The sequence below is a fragment of the Musca domestica genome, unplaced genomic scaffold (assembly GCF_030504385.1).
Source record: "Musca domestica strain aabys unplaced genomic scaffold, Musca_domestica.polishedcontigs.V.1.1 47, whole genome shotgun sequence".
NCBI classification, from domain to species: Eukaryota; Metazoa; Arthropoda; class Insecta; order Diptera; family Muscidae; genus Musca; species Musca domestica.
Window position 1 is genome coordinate 3,248,917 of NW_026712338.1, and position 26,410 is coordinate 3,275,326.

At 34.2% G+C, this 26,410-nt stretch overlaps 3 protein-coding genes and 1 long non-coding RNA gene across 4 annotated transcripts in view; 1 reads left to right on the forward strand and 3 right to left on the reverse strand.

Annotated features, from left to right (window-relative positions):
• The window catches only part of LOC101895597 (syntaxin-binding protein 5), a 103,930-nt gene extending 101,509 nt beyond the window's left edge, over nucleotides 1-2,421 (reverse strand). The window contains exon 1 of the mRNA XM_005179334.4: nucleotides 2,037-2,421. The gene's annotated coding sequence lies outside the window, so the exon portion shown is untranslated. The remainder of the gene's footprint in view (nucleotides 1-2,036) is intronic.
• A 6,890-nt stretch (nucleotides 2,422-9,311) lies between these two features.
• LOC131804621 (probable ATP-dependent RNA helicase DDX10) lies at nucleotides 9,312-11,881 on the forward strand. Its single transcript, XM_059127664.1, has 2 exons — nucleotides 9,312-9,684; nucleotides 9,744-11,881. The coding sequence occupies exons 1-2, from the start codon at nucleotides 9,385-9,387 to the stop codon at nucleotides 11,823-11,825; spliced, it is 2,382 nt and encodes a 793-aa protein (XP_058983647.1). The 5' UTR covers nucleotides 9,312-9,384; the 3' UTR covers nucleotides 11,826-11,881.
• A 945-nt stretch (nucleotides 11,882-12,826) lies between these two features.
• On the reverse strand, nucleotides 12,827-16,347 carry LOC101896810 (heat shock protein 60A). The gene is made up of 3 exons (XM_005179343.4): nucleotides 16,155-16,347; nucleotides 13,268-14,824; nucleotides 12,827-13,205 (listed from the first exon to the last, which is right to left on the reverse strand). Exons 2-3 carry the CDS (start codon nucleotides 14,822-14,824, stop codon nucleotides 13,041-13,043), a joined length of 1,722 nt encoding a protein of 573 aa, XP_005179400.1. The 5' UTR covers nucleotides 16,155-16,347; the 3' UTR covers nucleotides 12,827-13,040.
• Nucleotides 16,348-19,547: 3,200 nt separating this feature from the next.
• Nucleotides 19,548-20,895, reverse strand: LOC105261551 (uncharacterized). Its single transcript, XR_891411.3, has 4 exons — nucleotides 20,809-20,895; nucleotides 20,640-20,691; nucleotides 20,527-20,580; nucleotides 19,548-20,469 (listed from the first exon to the last, which is right to left on the reverse strand). It is a non-coding gene; the product is annotated as an uncharacterized LOC105261551 (long non-coding RNA).
• Nucleotides 20,896-26,410: the final 5,515 nt, after the last annotated feature.

The window sequence follows — 26,410 nt, forward strand, 5'->3', positions numbered from 1 at the left end:
ACTAATATGAATAGAAGAAATTATTGTTTTCCTCCCAAAGATTTATTATATCATTAATTTTACAATTTTCATTCACGATTTCAACTTTTTGTGTAAATGTTGACATTTTGAACACATTTTTGTGTTTTTCCATTTTTAAATTCTGCTGGAGAGACACTTGTCTAACATTTTTTCTGCCGATAGAAACATTTTGAAAATGTTGCCTCTTTTATTTGCGTTTTCTGTGGAAATTTTAACTCGTGGACAAAATGCGTACCTCGAATGAGAGAGAAAACAAAATTTACTTTCGTTTGAATGTACATACGCCATTCAATATTGTAGTTTTCATTCATAATTTTCAGTCTTCCCAAAAATTTTTAAAATTTCATCAAATTTTTCTATTTTTAATTTTTAAATGTAATAATTTATTTTTTCGATAAATGCTCTCATTTGTTAGGGATGGGACATATTTTTTCGTTGTTCTGAGAGTGATTTGATTTGAACAACGTACAAATATGAGTGTTCGCTCAGGAAATTTTGTGTGAAGAATTAGGTAGTTTTTTCATAGTTAAGGGTCAAACAACGAATAGAGAGCGAATCAAGTGCAGTGGAAACGCCACATAACGTATATACTTTTAAATGATTTTGGAAATCGATTAAGCAAAACTAGGGATCATTTTTTTTTTTTTTTTTTTGAAGATGTTCTTTGTAAACTGGAAATCAAGACTTTTATAAGAAAACGAGTTAGGAATCACCTGTAACAAATAAATAGTTTTAGTAGCAAATTAAGTATTAATTGCGTATTACAACTTTAGGGCGGGTTTAAATTGAAGTCGGATAAAACTAACCAACAAAAGCTGTATCTTAATCGATTTCCACTAAACTTGACTATGTCCCCAATTATTAAATCAAAACTATTTGGTAGTGCAATGACACAGATATATATATATATATGGGATATACATACAAATCTGAACCGATTTCGTCACACATTGTCAAGAGTATTTCTCGGCAGCATCTGATATCTTGTGAGGAAAACCATTGTTGTAGGCTACATATTATGGCTGTGGTGAACTTAATTGTTAAATCGGATGAAACACATATATAGGAGATAAAACTACATCTGTATAGATTTTCACCAATATATTTCTTGCCCCAAGCAAATGAATGATGCAAATATTCAGCCTAATCGAACAATAAATACAACCAGAAATTTATTTACAAAAATACATGGATCGACGCACATGCATAAATCGACTCTGAATGTGATTCCATGTGGATCATCAAAAGAAATTATGATTGATCTCGTTTCCTTTTTTTATGTTACAAAAGGCATAATAGCCTGTACCACAGTGTAGTGGCGGGTACAATAAATGGCAAATTATAAAGAAAATATTTTTTATTACATTATTTTCATAGAACAAGAATCCAGACTCTGGATCGAATGACTGACCACTTGTTGGATAGATATTGTCATAAGCTTTCAAACGATACTTATATTGTCAAAGTAGATCTGGGTCCAGGCCGGACTTGAACCCGAACGTTCGGGTCAAAAATCTGGGGTCCTGGATCCGTCCCCCAAGAATGGATCCGTTTCCCCAAATCTGGAAGAAATAGAAGAGAAGAAGAAATAGAAGAGTTTTTACTAATCTAGAGTTGTTCACTTTTCGGTTAGATAAGTGAATAGCCAGGGTCAGATCAAAAATATCCAACTACATAATCAGAGCAACAATGTCCAACTATTAAAAAACTAAAACAAAGTTTTTGCGATAGTTTTTGTTAACGCTCCCGTTCAATGACTGTAGCGAACTCGTCGTTCAAAGCTAGTATCCACTGTACGCTTACAACGACAACAAAACAGCTGATTACAATTTCTCAAGTTGGTTAATAATAGCACAAAAAAGAAACACTGAATTGATGAGACATCGCTTAGACACCCAAGCACACAAACAAAAGCTTATTTGCCGAACATATTTTTTGGATTCTCTATTTGTATCAATATTGCGGCCTAAAAAGAAGTTCGATTAGAAACTCTTTTTATCTATATGTGCACCCACCTGTTTCAATTTCGGGTTTTCCTCCTCCAATTTCTCCAAAGCGCTCGAAATGTCAATATTTTGTTTTATTTATTCCTCACTTCTTAGTATCTTTCAAAAAAATAAACACAACAATTACAAAAATTGATTTCTAAAATATTTAATATTTTTTCGGACACAATATGCCAACAGTATTGGCATCTCAACAGTTTGTCAGATATATTTATTACATGGAGAACTATTTTACATTGCTTCAAGATGATATCACGAAAAATAACTAAGAAAACAAAAGCAGAATTTAAAAGCGTTCCAAACTATGTGAATACGAATAGAGACCAAAGAGTGTTCGGTAAATGAGGTGCAAAGCATAAAGGCCGACTGGGCTGACCACACACCGAGGCTGACTAGGTTGTTTTAATGATAACGTTTTTTTGAAACACAAAATGAAAAGCTTACTTAAACTTTTACATAGAATTTCCAAATCAAATTAAATCTTTTATAAAAAGTTTTCCAAAGGAAATAAAACATATTTCCTAATGACATATTTTCTAAACAAAATGAAACTTTTCCAAACGAAACAAATCATTTTCTATCTTAAATTACACCTTTTAAAATGAAATGTATTTTTTCTTTTTCAAATTAAATGGAAATCTTTACTTTTTATTAAAATACAAATGAAGCGCATATTGAATTTCGTTACTTTAAATTTATAAATGATGTGATTTCAACAAATTATACAGGTGGGTGTTTATGAATAATACTTATAATCATGTACGATTTTATGAATCAATTGTATAGCTCTTAGTACATAATTTTTTTTATTAAGACTACTTAAAACCAAAAGAAGAACAAAAACAGGAAATCCTACTGAAATGTCTTCTATGTAAAACAGGATTGTAATATAATTAAATGAGGAATTTTCTCCATAGTTTGAAGCATAGTACAATAAGTTCCAATGTAGGGCATAGAAATAACCTGAATACATTTTTATACCCTCCGCCATTTTTTGGAGGGTATATTAACTTTGTCATTCCGTTTGTGACTCCTCGAAATATTCATAATAGACACTACAAAGTATGTATATTCTATATATCGCTATCTTTCGAACGAATTGAGATAGAAGGCTAAAATTTTGCATACATGCATAGTTTACCATTAGACAGGTTAAGATCGTAAATGAGCCATGTCGGTTAACTTTTTTGTATAGCCCCCATATAACCGTACCTTCCGATATTCGGTATTTTCATTGATTTTAGAAACATTATTTACCGGAATTATTTCAAATTTCGTATTTGAAGTTCGTAATGGGTATTACAGCCTATGACAAAAATTTGTGTATGCAAGTTCACGCCTTCGTATATCCCCCTATAACGGTATCTCCCGATATTCGGTATTTTCATGATTTTAGCAACATTATTCACCGGAATAGTTTTAAATTTCGTATTGAAAGATCTTAATGGGTACTACAACTTATGGCAAAAAAATTTCGTATGCAGGTCCACGTCTTCGTATAGTCCCCACATGACGGTACCTTAAGATACTCGGTATTTTCATGATTTTTGCGACATTATTTACCGAAATTATTTCAATTTTCGTATTTGAAGTTCGTAATGGGTACTACTGCCTATGACAAAAATTTGTGTATGCAAGTTCACGCCTTCGTATAGCCCCCATATAACGGTACCTCCCGATATTCGGTATTTTCATGATTTTTGCGACATTATTTACCGAAATTATTTCAAATTTCGTATTTGAAGTTCGTAATGGGTATTACAGCCTATGACAAAAAAAGGTCCAGGTCCAAGTCTACGTCTTCGTATAGTCCCTATATAACGGTTTTCATTTAGGTTGTAGTTTTCGTTTTTTTTTTTTTTTTTTTTTTTTTTTTTGATTTTTTCCAATTACAATTTTTTTTCCATTTCCTTCCAAATGGTGGAGGGTTTTATAAGTTAGGCCCGGCCGAATTAATCTTGTAATGGCAAAGCACACGCACAGTTTTTTATGCGTATATATTTTAATATTGTTTTGAATAATATACAAAATAATTCCGAAGACTTTTAAATTCTGTTGAAATTAAAAATTCATATTTACAGCTTCTGGGGAAGATACATTTTGCTTGGTATGAAAAAACCTAATCATCCGTTAAAAATACGTGAAGTCTAATTTATTTTTCACTATTTTTTTTTTTTTTTTTTCTTAAATAAAAATATTTTTAGAAAAATGTCTATTAACAAAACAACTCGTTGCATTTGTTGTTAGTAAATATGTAATGTTTGAATCATGGTTTAAAGTATTGATGGGAAATAATGCAAGCTAGAGTCTATCATGATTAAAACATTAATGAACAGACATATACGAATAATTTTCAACAATAATTCGAATGTGGAACACAATGAGTGTTAATATACCATGAAATGTCCAAATTGTTAGTAACAGTGACGTAAAAATACGGCCTTTAGGTTGGAATTTAAGAGACCGTTCAGTAAAATTCAGAATCTTGTTCTTCCGTCCTCCAGCTCCCCAAACAATACGATGTGAAATAAAATTAAAATAAACAAAAATGTGCAGTTAAAAAAACTTAATACGGATGCATCAATCGCAAAAATAGCAAAGTTCTTAATCTTGTACTCAGCTATCAACAATCTGCAGATCGGATTTACGACTTCAATAGGGGTGATACATTTTGATTCCAGCTTATAGGTTGAGTTTCGAGAAGAGCGGGTTTTTAACAAATTTTCCTAAATTTAGGCTTTATCAGCACGATTTTCTTGAGAAAATATCATTGTTGTAAAATATCGAGTACGCAGATACATTTGCATTTCTATCCTTCACAGTACCTCTGAAAATGTTGCTTCCATTGATAATAATATTCATTAATGTAATGTCATCTAAGTTTTAAATTAAAAGATTATTTCTTAATTTTGTAAAATATTCACCTTGTCATTCAGATGTGAAAATATATTTTGTTTGATAAATAACAATATTCGATTTAGAAGATTAGTCTAGATCTACTGTTTTGCATAGAATTGTACCATGTTTTATTGTAACAACGACATATTTTTTTTAAAAAAATAGTAAAAAACAAATTTTGTGGTATCTGGGCCTCAATTCTTGTTCTGTAAAAATGTGAAATTAAAACTTTTATAAAGGAAAGAAATGACAAATGAAAAATTTTATACGGGGAATATTTTTCATTTCATATTTTCATAGAACAAGAATCTACTCCCTGGCCTGGAAAGGCCTAGTCCCTTGTTAACATATTTTAGAATACGGTTCTGTTGTATGGGATCCTCAATATGCAATATACTCAGATAAAATAGAATCCGTGCAAAAACAATTTCTGCTAATTACATTGGAATAGTAATTTTGTTTTGCCTTCTTATGCTAGCAGACTAAAATTAATTAGATTGCCTTCACTTAAAAGCAGACGTATTATGTTTAACTTCATGTGTGTACTAAAAATGGTAATATACCTTCAGATTTCCTAATCTCATATATTAGAATTAATGTTAGGTTTGGATCTAGTAGATGCTACCAATTATTATATACCGATTTTACCGCATGAATTATTCAATGCGCGAACCTCTTAGTAAAATGTGTGTTGACTTTAATTCTGTGTACTGTAATGTAGATTTTGATATGAGTTTAGAAGTTATAAAATCTAGAATAATTTTATTTTTAAACAATTAAAATACATGTTTTATTATTTGACAAACTAGCTGAAACGAAAACAGACATTTTGACAGTATGAGATTTTTTAATTTCAATTTTAGTTTTTCATTGTGACTTATATTACCTGTTTAATGGGCCTTATCCGAAATCAGTTGCTCTCATGGTACATTAAAAAGGTAAGATAGCTACAAGCCGATTACAATTTTTTAAGAGTGCCTGACTTCTGCCATTTTTTATGTATTTATTGTTTTGAAAAATAAAAACAAAATATTTTGAAAATCAATGATTGAAACCAAAGTAATTTGCGACGCGCGCAAAAAAAACGTATAGTAGGTATTTTTACCCTGATTCCGGGAAATTATATTTTTCTTGGGGACGGACACGAGACCCCAGATTTTTGACCCGTTGGAAAGCTTATGAAAATACCTATCCAACAAGTGATCACATGATGGGGTCATTTTAAATGTTCGATTTTTTTGGTCCCGGATTTTTTATAAAACCCCCAATATTTCGAAAAATTGCCCATTATGGGTATCAACCAAAAATGCTTTCAAATGATGCCTATATTGTCTATATCGGGTAAGTGGATCCGGGTCCAGCCCTGGTCTTGAACTCGGACTTTCGAGTCAAAAATCTGGTGTACCGTGTCCGTCTCCTAGGAAAAAAAATAGTTGCCCGGAAACAGGGTAAAATTACGTACCTCTGAAAAAAAAATCAAAAAAATCGAAGAGTTTTTACTAAACTAGAGTTGTTCCCATTTGTCTTATTTCAGAAATAAGGAACTTATCAAACAAATGAAAACAACTTGTTACATACAATTTTGAATGATTCTCAGGGCTGTATTTCTGTACTTTTAGCTTTTTTACCTCATTATTAAACCATGGTCTAATTTTTTCTAGAATAAGTAGACTGACCCGTTTCGCCTGGACGTCGATCCTCAGTCAGTTATTTCACAACTTTTAATATAGATACAATTGCTCTGTTCCTAGAAAACTGCAAGAATGTACTGGGTTTGCAATTTTTTCGGTAGCATAAAATAAAAACAGCTTATCGTAGTAAACATTTATACATTCTTACAGTTCTGAAACAGACCATATGCCATGAGCCGAACCAAGGTGTATTACGCAAATTGTCATATTAACAATTAGTTTGAATGAAAAACAAATAACAAAACAAAAGTTTTGGTAAATAAATTGGAACAAATAATGACCAGTAATAGCACAACAGCACTTTTAAAACGTATTTAGGAGTAGCAAAATGTCTAAGTGATTTGGACGCTGGACCTTCGATAGTCCTTATGGAATGAAAGTGGTCGTTTTGACTTCCGAGTAGGTGCATTTCTGTAATTATATGACCACACAAAAGGTATTTAAAACATATGATGCGGCCAATGGGTACTTTATCAATGAAATCCCGTAAAACAACTCTGCCGAGAGAAAATGTTTGACGGGCCATTTTAAATATTGCCGTATACAATCCCGAAAAAGGTATTAAATCAATGAAACCTGTCATAAAATTTCTCTAGAATAACTAGCCAGTGGGCTGCCATCAAAATGAAGCGATGGAATATAATTGAGGTGGTGAAGTAGTTCATTTGAGATCCTATATCTTAAGAGACATTACCTAAATTGTACACATTGTTTAAATAACTATCTGTATTTTAAAATCAAATAAATTTGCAATATAACTCTATATTAAATTATGACGATAACATTCGTTTTTATGGCGTGATCAACGTAATCATAGTGACTTGATATGCTTAAATCTACATACTCCGAGAAAATGTTACTAAATCAAGAATTCTTAATTAAGTTGGGTCGAAATTTCCTAGATATAGGGGTATACATACTCATTCCATCTTAAATCTACCACTGGTGATGCTAATGCTGTTTGTATTATTGGATATGTTGGTGCGTAAAACTATTATTTTTTAAAATAGACTACTCTTACACAACGTTTTATTAATACAAATTTAAACCAAACAACAAAAACTATAAATGAATTTTAACAATTTTCTGTTTGAATGTCCCATGTCCTGCATTATGCAGTTATTATAGTATAACCTACGTCATTGGACAAACTGATAAAAAAAATTAGTTGTTTCCACGACTTCCTTATTCCACTTGCAAGAACTACTATGATACAACCGTCAGCATCATATTCATACATTTCTTTCGTCCATGGCAATAGTACAATTTTTTCATCTTCTGATTGCTTCATAAGATTTATAGATGCCTTAATAATTCCTTCGTTCAACGGAATTTCCTTGCTCCGCCTTAATAAGTAATATGAATAAAATCTTTATGGTTACATATCATACACATACCGCTCTTCAATTTGTAATTTAACCGAACTGAAGCTTGTCTCCATGGCACAATTACAGAAGGTAGAACAAAGCTACCCCCTAAATACATTTTTTCAATTTTGTTAAACAATCTTTCTTATTGAGCCATGTGTCTCCCTACATTGGTCACAGCAAAAAAGGACAGTAAAAAAGGTCCCATTTCCGCAACCTTCTTTCTTTTTGCATAAAATACACTTTCGAATTTTGATAAGTAGAAGATGAATGCAAGTTAGGGTGTTGATTTAAAAAAATAAATAAATATATAATATTTAATGGGAAAAAGTAACGTTCAAAGCAAGGCAATGTGAAAACATATATTTGATAATGTTATTCACAAACAAAAATAAAAAAAAATTAAAAACCATATAATTGTCAATTACACCTTATTAAATACACTAAACCTTCATAATGTCAACATTTTTGTTCCTGTACCATGGCACAATTACAGAAAGTAGAACAAACCTACCCACAAAACAATGTTTCGAATCAAAAAGAAAAAAATTGAACGTATTTTAACTTTAGAGACAACAGAAATGCATATTTTCCACATTTACAAGCAACAAAATGTATAATTTTAGGGTAAAACAATATTCTCCTTCTATCTTGGATTCATTTTTGTGGAAAAACCCCAATATCGAATTCATGTCTTGTGGTTTTCCCCCAAATGTATTAAAGTTGTGAAAAAATGTAAAATAAACAAAACCACTTGTTGCATGTTTAAAAGTCTATTTCACACCATGGTACAATAAGGAGGTAGAACAGCTTCGTAAAACTACAGAAATACAGCCCTGAGGCTATGCCCGCTTCCTGTCAGAATAATTCATAATTATATCCAACTGTTGTTTTCATTTATTTGATATTTTTTGTTCATTTTTAAAATGAGTCAAATAGCTCGAAAGATGAATGAAATGTCTGGATATTTTCTCAAAAATATGATCCTAAGTTTTCAATCTTTCGATTCCGTGGCAAATCTGGTTAATATCATTAGTGAGCGCCCCGCAATTTAAGCTTCTTCCATTCATTGATTTTGAAAATATTTGGTTTTTATTTTTCAAAACAATAAATACATTTACAAAAATGGCAGAAGTCGGGCACACTTAAAAAAAATTGTAATCAGCTGGTAGCTCTACCATACCTTTTTATTGTACCATGTTTCACACTATAGACTTCCGTACAGATTTGCACTTCCTAGTTTCCTATTGAGCCATGATTGGAACTAAATTAACAAGATCAAGTGAATGAACTAGATGAACAGAAGGTTTGCATCTAATTCCGATAGTTCATTCCAAAGAATAAATTAGTTTGGACTTGTTCATTTCGGACCGACACAGTATCACAACACACACATTCGATATGAAAGAAAAACGTGCGTTTCCAAAGAAAACGAAACCAATTTCTCAAAGAGATTTATTGGACAGTGAAATTCAGAGTTTGAAGGCCCAGTACGATGAGCTGTCGTCAAAGGATGTTTCAGCCATTAAACGCTTCAGTGAATTCCCGCTTTCAAAAAAGACGATCAAGGGCTTGAACGATGCCAAGTTTACCGAGCCCTCCGAGATTCAACGTTTGAGCATTGCACCAGCTCTCCAAGGTAGAGATGTTCTGGGAGCAGCGATAACAGGCAGTGGTAAAACATTGGCATTTTTAATTCCGGCAAGTCGACTTTGGTATAATTTTACTCCATTTTAGATTGCTAATTTTTTCATCAACAGGTGCTGGAACATTTATATGTGGCCAAATGGAGTCGCTCAGACGGAGTTGCCGCTATTATTATATCACCGACTAGGGAGTTAGCTTATCAAATTTTCGAAACGTTAAAGAAGGTGGGAAAACACCACGACTTCTCAGCTGGATTGATTATCGGTGGTAAGAACTTAAAGTTCGAACGTTCACGAATGGATCAATGCAACATCTTAATCTGTACCCCTGGACGTCTCCTACAACATATGGACGAGAATCCGCTGTTTAATGCATCTACTATGGAAGTTTTAGTGTTGGACGAAGCGGACAGGTGCCTTGACATGGGCTTCGAACAAACATTGAATGCCATAATCGAAAATTTTCCACCTGACCGACAGACATTGCTCTTCTCCGCCACGCAAACAAGTTCAGTTAAGGATTTGGCGCGCCTTAATCTAAAAAATCCAGTTTTTGTTGGCCAACCGCAAGCAAAGCAGGAAGGAAGCAGCGTTATCCCGAAAGTTGTGCCGGATCTTCTGCAACAGAATTATGTCGTGGTTTCTCTAGAAGACAAAATCACAATGCTATGGTCATTTATTAAGAATCATCTAAAACAGAAGATAATTGTTTTCCTCTCGAGTTGTAAACAAGTTAAGTTTATATTTGAAATCTTCTGTAAACTGAGGCCGGGTACCAGCCTGCTCGCTTTGTATGGAACCCTCCACCAAGACCGTAGGATTGCCATATACAATGACTTTGTGAAGAAAAGCAATGTTGTTTTGTTTGCCACCGATATAGCTTCGCGAGGCCTAGATTTTCCATCTGTCAACTGGGTAGTGCAATTGGACTGTCCCGAGGATGTAACCCAGTATATACATCGTGCCGGACGATCGGCGCGTAACAAAACTCGTGGGGAATCCCTGCTGGTTCTTTTGCCATCTGAAGAGGAAGGCATGATAGAGGAACTCGGTAAAAAATCAATTTCAGTACGTAAAATTTTAATCGATCCAAAGAAACTTTTTTCACCGCGAGCAAAAATTGAGGCATACCTAGCTCAAAATCCAGAATTAAAAGCTTCGGCCCAACGGGCCTTTGTGGCGTACATAAAATCGGTGTTCCTAATGAAGAATAAGAAAGTATTTAATGTTATGTCACTGGATTTCGATGCATATGCCAAATCACTGGGTCTAGTTGTGACACCACGAGTACGTTTCCTAGATCGTTATTTGAAGAAACAGAAAAAGGCGAATGAAACAGGGACTCAAAGCGAATCTGACACTGACGACGAGGAAAGGACAAAGAATGAGAACAAACCTTCAAATGACGTTTTATTTAAGGCATCCGAAAGTGATTCAGATTCTGATGGAGATGATTTTATCAAAATAAAAAGGGCTAATCATGATATCAAAGGCGACAACCAACAACAAACGAGCGGAAACGATGATGATGAGGAACTTCCTCCACCCGTTTTGAGGAAAAAAGAAAAACTCATTACCAAAGCAGCTCTGGCCAAAAAAGCTCTTAAGAAAAATCTAAAAGTCAATGAAAAGGTCAAGTTCGACGAAGAGGGTCATGAAATTGCCGATCCACGCAAGCAGTTACAATCCGAACTTGCCAAGGAATACGAAAGTAAACTTGGTGAAATGGGTGGTATTGATATTGAAATGGCCAAGCAGCTTTTACAAGAAGAAGATAAATTCGACAAACAACGATTCCGTTCACTTGTCAAGCAAAGACATAAAAAGCTCAAGGAAAAGCTGAAGAAAAAAGATGAAGAAGAACAACAAGGATCTGACGCAGATGAAGGCGTTGACTATGATGATGATGGCGATGGTGATGAAAGTGACAATTCCGTTGATTTATCTTGGCTTCCCGATCCTTCAAAAGTCTACAAGAACAATCAGAACGCCGATTCTGATGCGGATATGTCATCTGTAAAACAAACAAAACTTTATAGAAAGCATGCACGTAGCAGTGACACCAGTGAAGATAGCGATACGCAGGAAAGCGACGAAGATTTCTCCGAACCAGTAAAGAAAAAATCGAACGTAACATCAAAACTTACTCTTGATGATGCAGAAATTATAGCAGCTCAACTGTTGGCCAACTCTTAATGATCTATATTCTTTGGGTGGGGTTCCTAATAAATATATTTTGTTACTAAAACGAATACAGCGTTTAATTTAAAACACTAATAGTTCTTTACAAATCGCCTTCGATTCTGACAGAATTTGACCTTTGTTTTAGATAGCAATTAAATGATACAGCCTGACAGCAGTAAATTTAAATGGCGGTGCTAGCAGCCCCAAAATGTCTTCTTGGTTCCCCCCATTATGGCCTTGGATTCTGTGTTGTTATTGTTTCATTACTGCAGTTGAGCGAATAGATTATTGTGGCAACTAAAAGAATCAAGTAAGTTCGGAATAGTGAATGCGGAGGGACAGTTGAATATATTTACATTACCAGGAGCAGTACGTTCTATCTAGGTGTCGAGAAATATATGGCACACCTACCAAAATGTTTATGGATTGCACTTTGATCAAATACCCAAGACAAAGCATCAATTAGCAAACCGATGTCAATTTCGGCTGAGTACTGGTCTAAACGCACACAACATCGACATTAAATTGGGATACTCTGCACGCGTTTAGGAAGTTATTTCATATTTAGCTATTTATTATCTGTTGATGCACGGTGTTCAAGTTCGTTATCGACGATTTCCCCTTAAATCCCTACGGATGTGACGGATAACATGCATTTATCGTGTTGAAGTAACCAATTCCCGATTAGGATAACATGATTTTAGCGTGACACACATAAAAGCAAGAGCGACGGAACATATTTTAGATATATAACGAAAACTTCCTGCAGGAATATTTCCTACCTCTAGACAACAGAATACCATAAATTTTAGCTTTCCATAGCCCCGTTTTTACTATTCTACATTGAATGATGAGCAACTCAAGTTTTACGGACCCAGGACGTCAAAACTTCATGTATTCCGTACTGAAGCAAGAACAAAATATCCAATAAAAGTACTCCGACTCTGAAATAAACATATGCTACAATTTTCACTAGTATAGTAACTCGAAAAAGAAAACACTTATTTCCTTCATTTCATTTTTACAACTAACACGAATTAAACTGTATTTGGATTTGTATTCATTTACATATATAACATGTAAAAATAGAAATAACCATTAAAACATATTTTAATTATTAATATATAAATGTTAAAATTAAAAATTAAATTATAAGTAGTTGTACTACGTACAAATTATTACAAGATAAAAAAGCTGAAGGAGGAATTAGAACTGCGTAACATTTATTTACATCATGCCACCCATACCGCCCATGCCTCCCATGCCGCCCATACCACCCATGCCGCCCATGCCAGCTGGAGCATCTTCCTTGGGCAACTCTGTTACTACGGCTTCAGCGGTAGTCAAAAGTGAAGCAACGCCAGAGGCATCTGTGATTGCGGTACGCACAACCTGAAAATGAAATAAAAATGTTAATACCAATAGCATCAATAGTGTTGCATAAAACTACATACCTTTGTAGGATCGATGATACCCTTTTCAATCAAGTTACCATATTCACCCTTCAATGCATCATAGCCGAAGTCACCTTCTTGGCTTTCTACCTTAGCAACAACCATGGCAGCATCAACACCAGCGTTCTTGGCGATTGTCATGCATGGCATACGCAAGGCGCTACGAACGATTTGAATGCCCATGTTTTGGTCTTCGTTTTGGCCCTTAAGTCCTTCCAATTTGGCAATGCAGCGCAAGAGAGCGGTGCCACCACCGGGGACAATACCTTCTTCAACGGCAGCACGGGTAGCGTTCAAGGCATCGTGGACACGATCCTTCTTCTCATTTACTTCAACTTCACTGGATCCACCGACGCGCAACAAGGCGACACCTGAGGCCAAGCGCGCCAAACGTTCTTGCAACTTTTCTTTTTCGTATTCAGAGGTGGTCTCAGCAATTTGGTCTTTAATTTGATCTACGCGGCGATCAACGTCCTCCTTCTTGCCCTTGCCCTTCAACAGCAAGGTGTCGTCCTTAGTTATAACAACTTCACCAACCTTGCCCAAATCGGCCATGGTGACATCCTCCAATTTCACCAAATTGGCATCATCGCCGAAGACAATACCACCAGAGGCAATGGCCATGTCAGTGAGGGTCGATTTGCGGTTATCACCAAATCCGGGAGCCTTGACAGCAGCGACTTGCAGACCAATCTTCAAACGATTCACAACCAATGTGCTCAAAGCTTCACCATCGATATCCTCAGCAATAATGACCAAGGGCTTGCGTTGTTGGTTGGCTAATTCGAGAGCGGGGATTATGCTTTGAACAGATGAGATTTTCTTTTCGGACAACAAAAGCAAAGCGTCTTGGAATTCAACTTTAGCTCCCTTGGAGGAGTTGATGAAGTAGGGAGAAATATATCCTCTGTCAAACTTCATACCTTCGATGACTTCCAATTCATCGGTCAAAGTTTTGCCGTCTTTGACAGTAATGACACCATCGCGACCAACCTTTTTCATAGCCTCGCTGATCAAATTACCAACAGCTTTGTCACCGTTTGCAGAGATGGTGGCAACTTGGGCAATTTCTTCTGGAGTGCTGACTGGACGGGACATGGCTTTCAAGTTGTCCTTGACAGTTTCAACGGCCAACATAACACCACGACGGATTTCCACGGGATTCGCACCTTTGGAGATCTTCTCGAAACCTTCCTTAGCAATAGCACGAGCCAAAACTGTGGCAGTGGTTGTACCATCACCAGCTTCTTCATTCGTGTTATTGGCTACATCCTGGACCAATTTGGCACCAATGTTTTGGAATTTGTCTTTCAATTCAATAGACTTGGCAACGGTGACGCCATCTTTGGTAATCTTGGGGGAGCCCCATGATTGTTCAATGATTACGTTGCGGCCCTTGGGACCCATAGTAACAGCGACAGCGTCGGCAAGTACATCTACACCTTGCAACATCAAAGCACGGACTTCAGGTCCGAATTTGACATCCTTGGCATAACCACGAACAGCCAATTGGCGGGCGATGTTCGAGCGGGCTAAAGCTACGGGTAAGCGGAACATCTGCAAGAGTTAATATAGAAGAGTGTTCGTCATTAATAAAAGTGAAAAGCAATCTATCTACGTTGTAATCCGGCCTTTGAACATACAATTGACTTAACTTTTTGCAAGAATACAATTATTTGTATAAATGTTAGAAGAAATTAAATTACTAACAAGACACTTGCATGGGTTACTGCCAAAGAAAATTACAGGGAAGTGAACAAGTGTATATGCGTGGACGCATTGTTTATTTTCTTTTTCGAATTTTATTTTGTATTTGTAACAGAAGGACGATCTGAATAGCGTGAACAAAGGTAATAATAGTGTTATCAATAAATTTTACGTTTCTTTTGTGAAATCTGGAATCTTCGAGATCATCTTATTAAAAACATGACTTATCTTTATATAAATAGAAAAAATGTGACGAACGACCGACCTACCCTAATTATATGGTCTGAGAGGGAAAATGTTCAAAATATCGCGCATGAAATCTCTTGTCGGTCAATTGTTGATTTTTAACGCCAACTTATTAATTCCTAAGTGGTAGATCTCCCTTTTAAGGTCAAAGTAATAACATTCGTTTAAAATCTTTTCATTTACATTCCTAAATTAATACATATGTAGACCATGTGTTCTCTGATAACGTCGAGTACAGGGCAATGTGTCGTGATGTGTTAACGAATTTGAGTTGTTATGCTCAACATTGTGAATTCAAAGAATAGCCTACATGAAGATAACCACAGTCAAATAAGACAATACAATTTTAATTCTTTCTGAAGTTCCAGGGCTCACTGAAGATTCCTAACGTTTATATAATTCATTTAATATTGATTGGTACACAATATAATACTAGCCAGTATACACGCACACACATAGTCAAACGCACACCCTCTCGACCGGCCTTTATGATGATTACTATATGTACTGTACATTGCTGCTTGCATAGTGATGGTGGAATCCAGAAGTTTACATAACGTGAGAAGTTTATGCCGACACTTTTGTAAATGGAGAGGACAAATCAGTCTTCAAATACGCATGGGATGGCTAGAGTTCAGTCAGAGATGATGAAATATATCGCAACTAAGACTAAAAATTCCAGACCGGCTTTTTTAAATGAAATTAATATACTTTCATTTTCTATAAGGTTTGCATTGATAACTGCAGTGCCTACTATAACAAACGACACCTCTTTTATAAAAAAAAAAAATATGACAGCCTGCATAGAGATCCGATAGGGCCATGAACTTTCTAGAACTCGACTCTTGATAATCGCGTACCCCAACTCCTTCGAAATTATTATGTAATCACATTTAAAGTTTGTAATTTTTATTAATTTGGATATTTTACTCACTTTTCTTTCTTTGTAAAATGTAGTGTAGATGTCACAGAAAAAGTTTAATTCAGTTCTTTTTTATTCCAAATTACTTTTTGTCTTGGACAGCACTGCAACACACGGTGTTAGAAAAAAAACGTGCACTCGTATTCAACCACGCAACGATTTGAAAGACCAACGAGAACAATCTGACCACATCGAATGAATCCCAAGAATATTAAATACCGCAGACTAGGGATAGTAAACTCGATTTCCGATTAATCGACTTTTAGTACAATTCTGCAATCAGACCTGATTTTTTTTACAGAGATATGGCAAGCTTTTTGCAAAGTAACGATAGTCACTGCATTTTGTTCACAATGGCATCTTCATTTCAGTTTAAACACAATAAACAAAACGAATTTGTAATTTATTTCGTGAAATAAATCTTTTTTTCAGTTCTTCAATGTAAAATAAACGATTCGCGTTATCCTTTCTTTATTTAAATAAATTTTGATGTTATTGCCATATTATAAATATAAAATATGGCAACATGAATTCAGTAAACTTCACTTAAAAAGGTTAAGGGAAGATGGTGCTTATTGGGCAGTTCATACTTAAATGAAACTTGTAATAATGAAAAACGATTTATGTGTCCGACAAGATAATTTTTTTATCTATCGAAAGATGTAATAACCCATGGCAAAATTACAGAAGGTAGAACAAAGCTACCCTTAAATACATTTTTTCTTTTGGTGCCCCTATATATACGATACGATACCGTGAACCTATAGCGATAATTATCTTCCAGGGGATAAAGTACTCGCAAGGAACTTCTTGTGTGGAATTTCAGAAAATTCCGTTGAAAAATGTGGCTAAAATCATCAAAATACCGAATATCGGGGGGTACTGTATATGGGGGATATATGATATCGTGGACCTATATAGACAATTCTCTTTCAGGGGGTTAAGTACTCACAAGGAAATCATTTTGTGGAATTTCAGACAATTCCATTAAATAATGTGGCTAAAATAATCAAAATACCGAATATCGGGGGGTACCGTTATATGGGGGCTATACGATATCGTGGACCGTTATAGCCCATCTTCGAACTTGACCTGCCTGCAGACAAAAGGGAGATCTATGCAAAATTTTAGCTTCCTATCTTTATTCGTTTTGACTGTAGCGTGATTACAACAGACGGACATGGCTAAATCGTCTTATAATTTTACGCTGAATATATATACTTTGTTGGGTCTAAAATGATTATTTCGATGAGTTACAAACGGAATGACGAACTTAATATACCCTCCATACTATGTATGGTGGAGGGTATGAAAAATGTATTTAGGGAGTAGCTTTGTCCTACCTTCTGTAATTGTGCCATGGATATACATAGTTTCAAAAGAATTGTTATATTTTTTTCCAAAGTTATAAGAGATAAATGTATTGAATGTTGTCAACCTCTGTGGCGGAGGTACCAAAAGGAGGGGACCGATACATCGCACCTTCTTGTGTTAGAAAAAAATATGTAGATTTGTGAAATTTGAACTTCAAATGTTAAGTCAATTGGATTCTTAGTTCCCATTTTTATAAGTGGAGGTACTGGAAGTATTCGGTCTTATTATCCATTTACAGGTGCGAAACTGACCTAGCACAGATACAAATATTAAAATGTGAAAAGTTTGAACAAAATCCTTTCTTGTTCTGAGAGGCAAATAATTTTCTGACCTTTTGTGGAGAAACCAGAAGCAGTGGACCGATATTGCCCATCTCCGAACTCGATCTAAGTTTGATAATAATATTACGATGTACAAAGTTTGGACCAAATCGGATGCTCCCTTGGAGAGTTATCGTGCGACTCTAAATGTCCTGAAACAGATTTGGTCCTAAAATCGTTGTTTTGATGATATGAAATGATGTATACATTTCATTCGGCATAAGGATGAGAGTATAAAAATTCTAAATTATTACCAGATTTCCTTTGAAATATCGCAAGGGTTTCGGTATGCACTGCAGAATTTGTGGTCAGTTTTCCGAAATCTGCTCTAATTTTCGATATATCCATTTCTAAAAACATTTATTTTTGACTGTAAAACATTTTTAGTGTATATAATTTTTACATTTATGTCAAAAGTGTGGATATGGAACCTAATGAATAAAATCCTCTTTTATTCCAGCGTACACACCCCTGAAAGGGCTAATTCAGATATTGTTGTTAATAATTCTAGCGAAATATATATGTAAATGCAAATTTCAGCCATCTCTCGAAAATAATTTTTCCCAAAACAGGCAAAACATTAAAATGTATATTTATCGTTTACCAGATTTTTTTTTGTATTTTTTAATTATTTTTCAACTGCTTCCTGATTACCGTTATTATCCATTCATTTATGTTTAAAGGTACAATTTTCCGTCCCCTTGGGTACACCAAATATCAAAAAAAAATATAGAAACACTTTCGCCAGAGGGCTTGAAAAATAAACAAGTAAAAAAAACATTAAATTCGGCCGGGCCAAACTTTTGATACCCTCCACTTTAGGATAAAGGAAACATTAGAAGAAATGAGGCAAAAACCATTAAAATGCAATGTTTCGCCAAAGGAGCTAGCACCCATTATGACTTACAAATACCAATTTTCAGACAAATCCGTGAAAAAATGTGGCAAAATTCATCAAATTACCGAATATCGGGAGGTTCCGTTATATGGTGGCCATACCAAAACGTGGACCTTTAATTACAATGACTCGCCACACAAACTGGGACCTATTATGACCTACAACTACCAATTTTCAGAGAAATTCTTGAAAAAAAATGTGTCAAAAATCATCAAAATACCGAATATTGGGAGGTACCGTTATATGGGGACTATATCAAAACGTGGACCTATACATACATTGTTTCGCCACACGAACTAGGACCCATTATGAACCACAAATACCAATTTTTAGACAAATCAGTGAAAAATGTGGCAAACATGCTATGTTTCGCCACCGGAGCTGGAACCCATTATGACCAACAGATACCAATTTTAGACAAATCCGTGAAAAAATGTGGCATAATCAAATTACCGAATATCGGGAGGTACCGTTGTATGGGGACTATACCAGAACATGGACTGATATATCTCAAATAATGTGGGCTGTATCGTGATTTCAACAGACAGACAGACGGACATCGTTAAATCGACTTAGAATGTTATGCTGATTATGAATATATATACTTTATGGGGTCTACGACGAATATTTAAGGATGTTACAAAAGGAATGACAAAGTTAATATACCCTCCTTTCCAAGGTGGAGGGTATAAAAATAATTGAATATTTAAATTATAGAGAAAACACACAAATATCACTAACTTATGTTGTGATTTTGTTTTTTAAATTCTGAGAAAAAGGATGGGCTTTAAAGTTAACATTGCCAACTTGTCATTCTCAATCAGAATCTTGTCAATAGGTTGGGTTTTATTATTTTATTATTCTATAAGCTTAAAAATAATAATAAGCTTACGAAAGTAATACTATATTGCGCTAATTCTTTTAATAGTATAAAAAGTTAATTTTTGCCATATACATCCATTTTATTTCATTGATGAAATACGCACATAAAATACCGATAGATACCAATGTTGCCAACTTTTACTTCTTTTTTAAATCAAAATATTGAGTTTTAAAGTTACCGATTTCCTTTGGCAGCTTAAAAAAATCTAGTTAGATTAGAATATAGCTGCCATATATCTTCGTCCAATTTCAAGTACATTGTTCACAAAATTTGTAACATTAGCCTAAATAGGATGAATTTAGACTAGAAGCAAGTATATAAAATTTGTTGAAAATCGTTTAATGTGTAGCTATAACTCCCATATATATTTCAACCATAAAGAAAATGTATATCGTTTCGATCAGGCAAATAATGCATTGAAATTATTACAGAAACATGCATGCGAAGAAAAGCATCAGATACGATATACATGGTCTCAAAAATCTGTTTCCTGTACATAAAATCTTAAAAAAAGTGTCGGTAATGCTTATGTCACAATATGGTGGCATAACATTTTTTACTTCTACCAACGCCATCTTTTGAATCAAACTAACAATGAAATGTCCCATCTTTTTCATATTATACGATTAAGATATACTTTTCATAATATTATAATAATTTGCAGCAATTTGTTTTTTAGCCAATGTTGTCATGTGGTGTTGCCAACCAACAACAATGGAAAATGTCTGGCAAAAGCGCAGCTGAATTGCTGAATTTGAAATGCATAAAAAGAAAATCTCCTCAAGCGAACTTGCTGATTACTTCGCTAAGCAAGCCGCTGATGAAGATGCTTATGCAGCAATTTACGATACCCTGTGGGATGAATGGGTTAGCAAATACAAATTGCTATCTATTTCAAAAGGCACTCACTTTGCGCAAATGTTTTCATCGCCTCCCAAAAGGCACTGGCATGGTCCTTAGAACCTGGAGAAATAAAATTAGTTATTCGCATGCTGTCTGGTCACACATATTCAAAAGTTTACCTTCACCAAATTAAAGCTGCAAACACCAGTCCCTGCACAGTTTGCAGTGTACCTGAAACGGAAAATCATTCAATATTTGTATGCAAGAAATATGACCACCTGAGAAGTGGTTATCATTTTTTCAACGATTATAACAACTTATTAGATATTCTAAAAAAACTGCACGCACCAAAAATATCAAAGAACTTTGCAACTTTATTCACCCAGTACATTTGAAATTGTAAACAAACAAATACTATCGTCATCAACATTCAAAATCATATATTCACATAGTGAACCGAACTGGTTACTCACTTTGTTTTAGCAGATCCAAAATAAGCAGTCTTAGTACATAGGTACTATGGGAACCTATCTAACAATCCATCAAAATCCAAAATCACGGAATCGACCATAATTGAAAATTTGTACGCGCCCCAAAATGTAAATGGAAAAGTCTGGCAATTTATATAATTTTTTCTAGCAATTTATAAATATGGTATGTGTTATTTCGTTATTATATTATTTATTTTATGTATTTCAAATTTCCAACAAATTCCAATTTTCATGGTAACATAAGAATTTTTTATATATTTAAATTTTTATCAATCTCTTTTCAGATTACATCGAATATAGCGCAACAGATTTTTATAAATAATGGTGTGTATGAGGGGAGTTGAAAAAAAATAATATCGAGAAGGTTCTAAAATATTTTTTGTATTTTAGTATGGAATGTCATCTTCCATAATCAACAAAAAACTTGTATCCTTTTTACCGTTTTTGTTTTATTTAAAAAAAAATGGTGAAGAGTTTTCAACTGTTTTTGCGTTGAATTTAGATTAGTCTAGTTTTCTGTTCTGTTGTTCTTGCGTTTGCGGTTCTCTTGAGTTTTTATCCCATTATTAGTGGGGAATCGGAAATTTGTTTGAAAGGTCATTGTCCCGGCAGCTGTTTCGATGCGACTACCTTTTATTATTACTCCTTTCTCATAAAAATATGTATCCTTTTTGTCTTCACTCTTAAGAAAGGGTTTGTTCTTTTTTACTGATTGTTCTTTTTACTGATGAACATCGGAAAGAAAACAAGTGAATGGAAGCAACGAAATGCTTTCATTTAAATGTATCTCTGTTTCTGGCGACGTAACCCCATTGTACTCTGCAGAGACCTATGTTAAAGGCTGGTTTTATATTGGCAGATCCACTGAGACCAACAAAACAGCAACTGAGAAACAAAATATCAAATAATGAGTTTGTAAAAAAACTCTGACTAAAACCCTCAAAATACATAGAATTAAAAAGTACCGTTATAAATGGACTTCACAAAATTTTGCAGGGAGAGATACTCAAAATATCTAACATTTGAAAGTCTCGTTATATATGGTCCTATCCTACTTATAGCGGACCTATCTTCGATACTCATTTTTTTATACCCTCCACCATACTATGGAGGGTATATTAATTTTGTCATTCCGTTTGCAACTCCTCGAAATACTCATGCCAGACCCAACAAAGTATATATATTCTTGATCAGCGTAAAATTCTAAGACGATTTAGCCATGTCCGTCTGTCTGTCTGTGTGTCTGTCTGTCTGTCTGTCTGTTCGTCTGTCTGTCTGTTGTAATCACGCTATCTTCCGAACAAATTGAGATAGAAGGCTAAAATTTTGCACACATATTTTTCCCGTAGGCAGGTTAAGTTCGTAAATGGGCCATGTAGGTCCAAGTTATCATATAGCCCCATATAACGGTACCTCCCGATATTCGGTATTTTGATGATTTTAGCGACATTATTCACCGGAATTGTTTCAAATTTGGCATTTGAATTTCGTAACGGATACTACAGCCTAAGACAGAAAATTATCTGTGCAGGTCCACGTCTTCGTGTAGCCCCCATATAACGGTACCCCCCCGATATTCGGTATTTTAATGATTTTAGCGACATTATTCACCGGAATTGTTTCAAATTTGGCATTTGAATTTCGTAACGGATACTACAGCCTAAGACAGAAAATTATCTGTGCAGGTCCACGTCTTCGTGTAGCCCCCATATAACGGTACCCCCCGATATTCGGTATTTTGATGATTTTAGCGACATTGTTTACCGGAATCGTTTCAAATTTGGTATTTGAAGTTCGTAATGAATATTTCCCCCTTAGTCAAAAAATGAGCCACGTAGGTCCACGCATGGTACAATGAAGAGAAGGTAGGTCAACTTTGAAAAAATTGCAAGTATAGAGGTCTACCTGTTTGGCTTGTAATGTCAGAATTACTATCAAAACAATAAAAAAGCAAACAACTTGTTGCATTGGTTTTGAATAAATAATTTAAAACCGCGTAAACTGAATGAATGGTCAAAATTTCTTTTCAATATCATGTTCTATATATCTCTTATGGTTTATTTCGCGACAAAAACTGTAGATTTTGTCGATGCATTCGTTGCAATAAGCATTTTGAAAACACCCGAATTTGAATATTTTCTGAACAATTTTTTATTATTGAAAAGAAGACACACACATAAGCAAATGAAGTTGACATATTAAGCCAGAAAAATAAAAAAAATTAAATCATATGGTAGTTCTGCCCTACCTTGAATTCATTGTACCATGGGTCCACGTCTTCATATAGCCCCCATATTCGGTATTTTGATGATTTTAGCAACATTATTTAACGGAATCGTTGCAAATTTGGTATTTGAAGTTCGTAATAGATACTGCAGCATAAAACAGAAAATGGGCCATGTAGGTCCACGTATTCGTATAGCCCCCATATACCGTACCCCCGATATTCGGTATTTTGATGATTTTAGCGACATTATTTACCGGGATTGTTCCAAATTTCGCGTGTGAAGTTCGTAATGGATACTTCAGCCCATGCCAGAAAATTGTCTGCGCAGGTCCACGTCTTCGTATAGCCCCCATATAACGGTACCCCCATATTCGGTATTTTGATTATTTTAGCTACATTATAAACAGATTTTTCTTCAAGTTTCGCATTTAAATATTGTAATAACATATAAAAAAGTTGCCTATGCAGGTCCACGTCGTCGTATAAGCATTCGGTATTTTTAAGATTTTAACAAAATTTTTAACGGTTTTTATTTTTTTTTGGAAATTGCCAAAATTTGTACCAAATGGTGGAGGGTATTAAAAGTTCGTCCCGGCCGAACTTACAGCTTTTTTACTTGTTTGAAATCAACACAGTAACTTGCATTCATATTCAACTAATCAAAATGTGAAAGTGTGTTATATGCAAAAAGAAAGAAGTTTGTGGAAATGGACCTTTTTTCTATCCCAAAGGACAAATATAGGAGAAAGGTTGGAGTCAAATATGCGGCATTGAATTGTCTAAAAAGGGAGCTCATAGAAAATTCTTATTACAGCATTAGCATTACCTGAAGTATTAAAAAGGCTGGTAGTGGAAGATTTAGGACATTTGGACCCAGAATCCTTGATTTAATTTAATGTTTCAGAGTAGAGTTAAGCATATCAAGTTACAATGACTACTTTGATCACGTCATAAAAATGAATGTTATCGTCATAATTTAAGATATACAGCTATATTGCAATTTTATGTGGTTTTAAGACATATATAGGATCTCAAATAAACTATTTTACCATGTCAATTATATTACATCACTTCATTTAGCCCATACGCTGAGTGACCTGGATCGTAGTTTTGCTCGGATAATTTTATTTGGTTTGTTTACGTGATGGTGGCCCACTGGCTTGTTATTCCAGAGCAAAGTTATTACAGATTCCTTTGATTTCACATCTATTTTGGGATTGTATAAGGCAATATTTAAAATGACCCTTTAAATATTTTTTCTCGGTAGAGTTTTTTTACGGGATTTCATTGTCAAAGGACCCAGTTATGGCTAGCTTTTGTGTTGTATAATATTTTGATCATATGTTGTTCACTAATTGTCAATATGGCAATTTAGTTTCTATAACAATAATGTTGTTATTGTGATATGTTATTTGTTGTAGCCATGGTAGAAGAATATAGGTAGACGCATCGACACAGCTGCTGGGACAATGAACTGTCAAACCAATTTTGGAATTGAAAATGTTGAATGAAAAATTATTTAAATTTGCAAAAATTGTTAAAAAACTCGAATTATAATAACCTCCTAATGACGTCGTATAAGAAAACATTTAAAAATCTACTCATATTTGAAAAAAACATTTAAAATTTTTTGACATATCAGTGCTCCCAAGTGTTGATGCATCTACCTGTATTCTTCTGCCATGGTTGTAGCTGATGCATAACCTTATAAACACACCTTGGTTATAACCATGGTACAATGATATCAAGGTAGGGCTATGATACCATATGATTTCAATTTTTTTATTTTCTTGGCTTAATATGTCATCTTTATTTGTTTATGTATGTGTTTTCTTTTCAATAACAAAAAAAATGTTCAAAAAACATTCAAATTCGGATGTTTTCAAAATGTTTATTTCATCGTATGCATCGACAAAATCTAGAGTTTTTGTAGCAAAATAATCCTTTAGAGATATATAGAACCTGGTTTTGAAAAGAAGTGTTGACTTTTCATTCAGTTTTCGCGGTTTTCAATTATTTATTCAAAGTAAATGCAACAAGTTGTTTGATTTTTTTATTGTTTTGATAGTAATTCTGACATTACAAGCCAAACAGGTAGACCTCCATACTTGCAATTTTTTCAAAGTTGACCTACCTTCTCTTCATTGTACCATGGTTATAACCAATTAAAATTGTTTGAAAACAGATATCTTAAAACTAAACTAAACTAAGACAAAGAAACAGTTGCAATATTTTTTATCTCAAAACACATAGGCTTGTTATTACATCCATGGTACAATGAAAAAAGGTAACCTCATTTCGATTTAGCTTTGCCAACTCCACATTTTCTGTAATTTACCTTGTCAAATTTCAATGCATAACAAACAGTTCCATCTCTGAATTAGTGTGTATACAATGGATTTATGAATATAGATTTTGACAATAAGATATTGTCAAATTTGAAAAAAAAATGTAAACTTATGATTACATGACTTTACCTTCTTAGTTCTACCATGATTCCATTTTTCCGATAAATAAAAAATGGTGTTGTCGGACACATAAATCGTTTTCGTTATTACATCCCTGGTACCATGGTACAGTGAAGAGAAGGTAGCTCAACTTTGAAAAAATTGCAAGTATAGAGGTCTACCTGTTTGGCTTGTAATGTCAGAATTAATATCAAAACAATAAAAAAAAACAAAAACAACTTGTTGCATTTATTTTGAATAAATAATTAAAAAACGCGATAACTGAATGAAAGGTCAACACTTCTTTTCAAAATCATGTACTATATATCTCTAAAGGATTATTTTGCTACAAAAACTCTAGATTTTGTCGATGCATGCGTTGAAATAAACACTTTGAAAACACCCGAATTTGAATGTTTTCTGAACAATTTTTTTGTTATTGAAAAGAAAACACATACATAAACAAATAAATATGACATATTAAGCCAAGAAAATAAAAAAATTAAAATCATATGGTATCATAGCCCTACCTTGATATCATTGTACCCTGGGTCAGACCATCTTCCCATCATCTTTTAACATGAAGTTTACTGAATTCATGTTGCCATATCTTATATTGATATTTTGGCAATAACGGCCAAATTTATTTAAATAAAAAATGGATAACGCAAATCGTTTATTTTATATTGAAGAACTCAATTATCGGGCTTGTTACAAAATCGTATCGTAATGGTTTGAATTCCGTAATTCAAAATCGTTCGTTTTTGTTTTAGCTTCTCAGATTT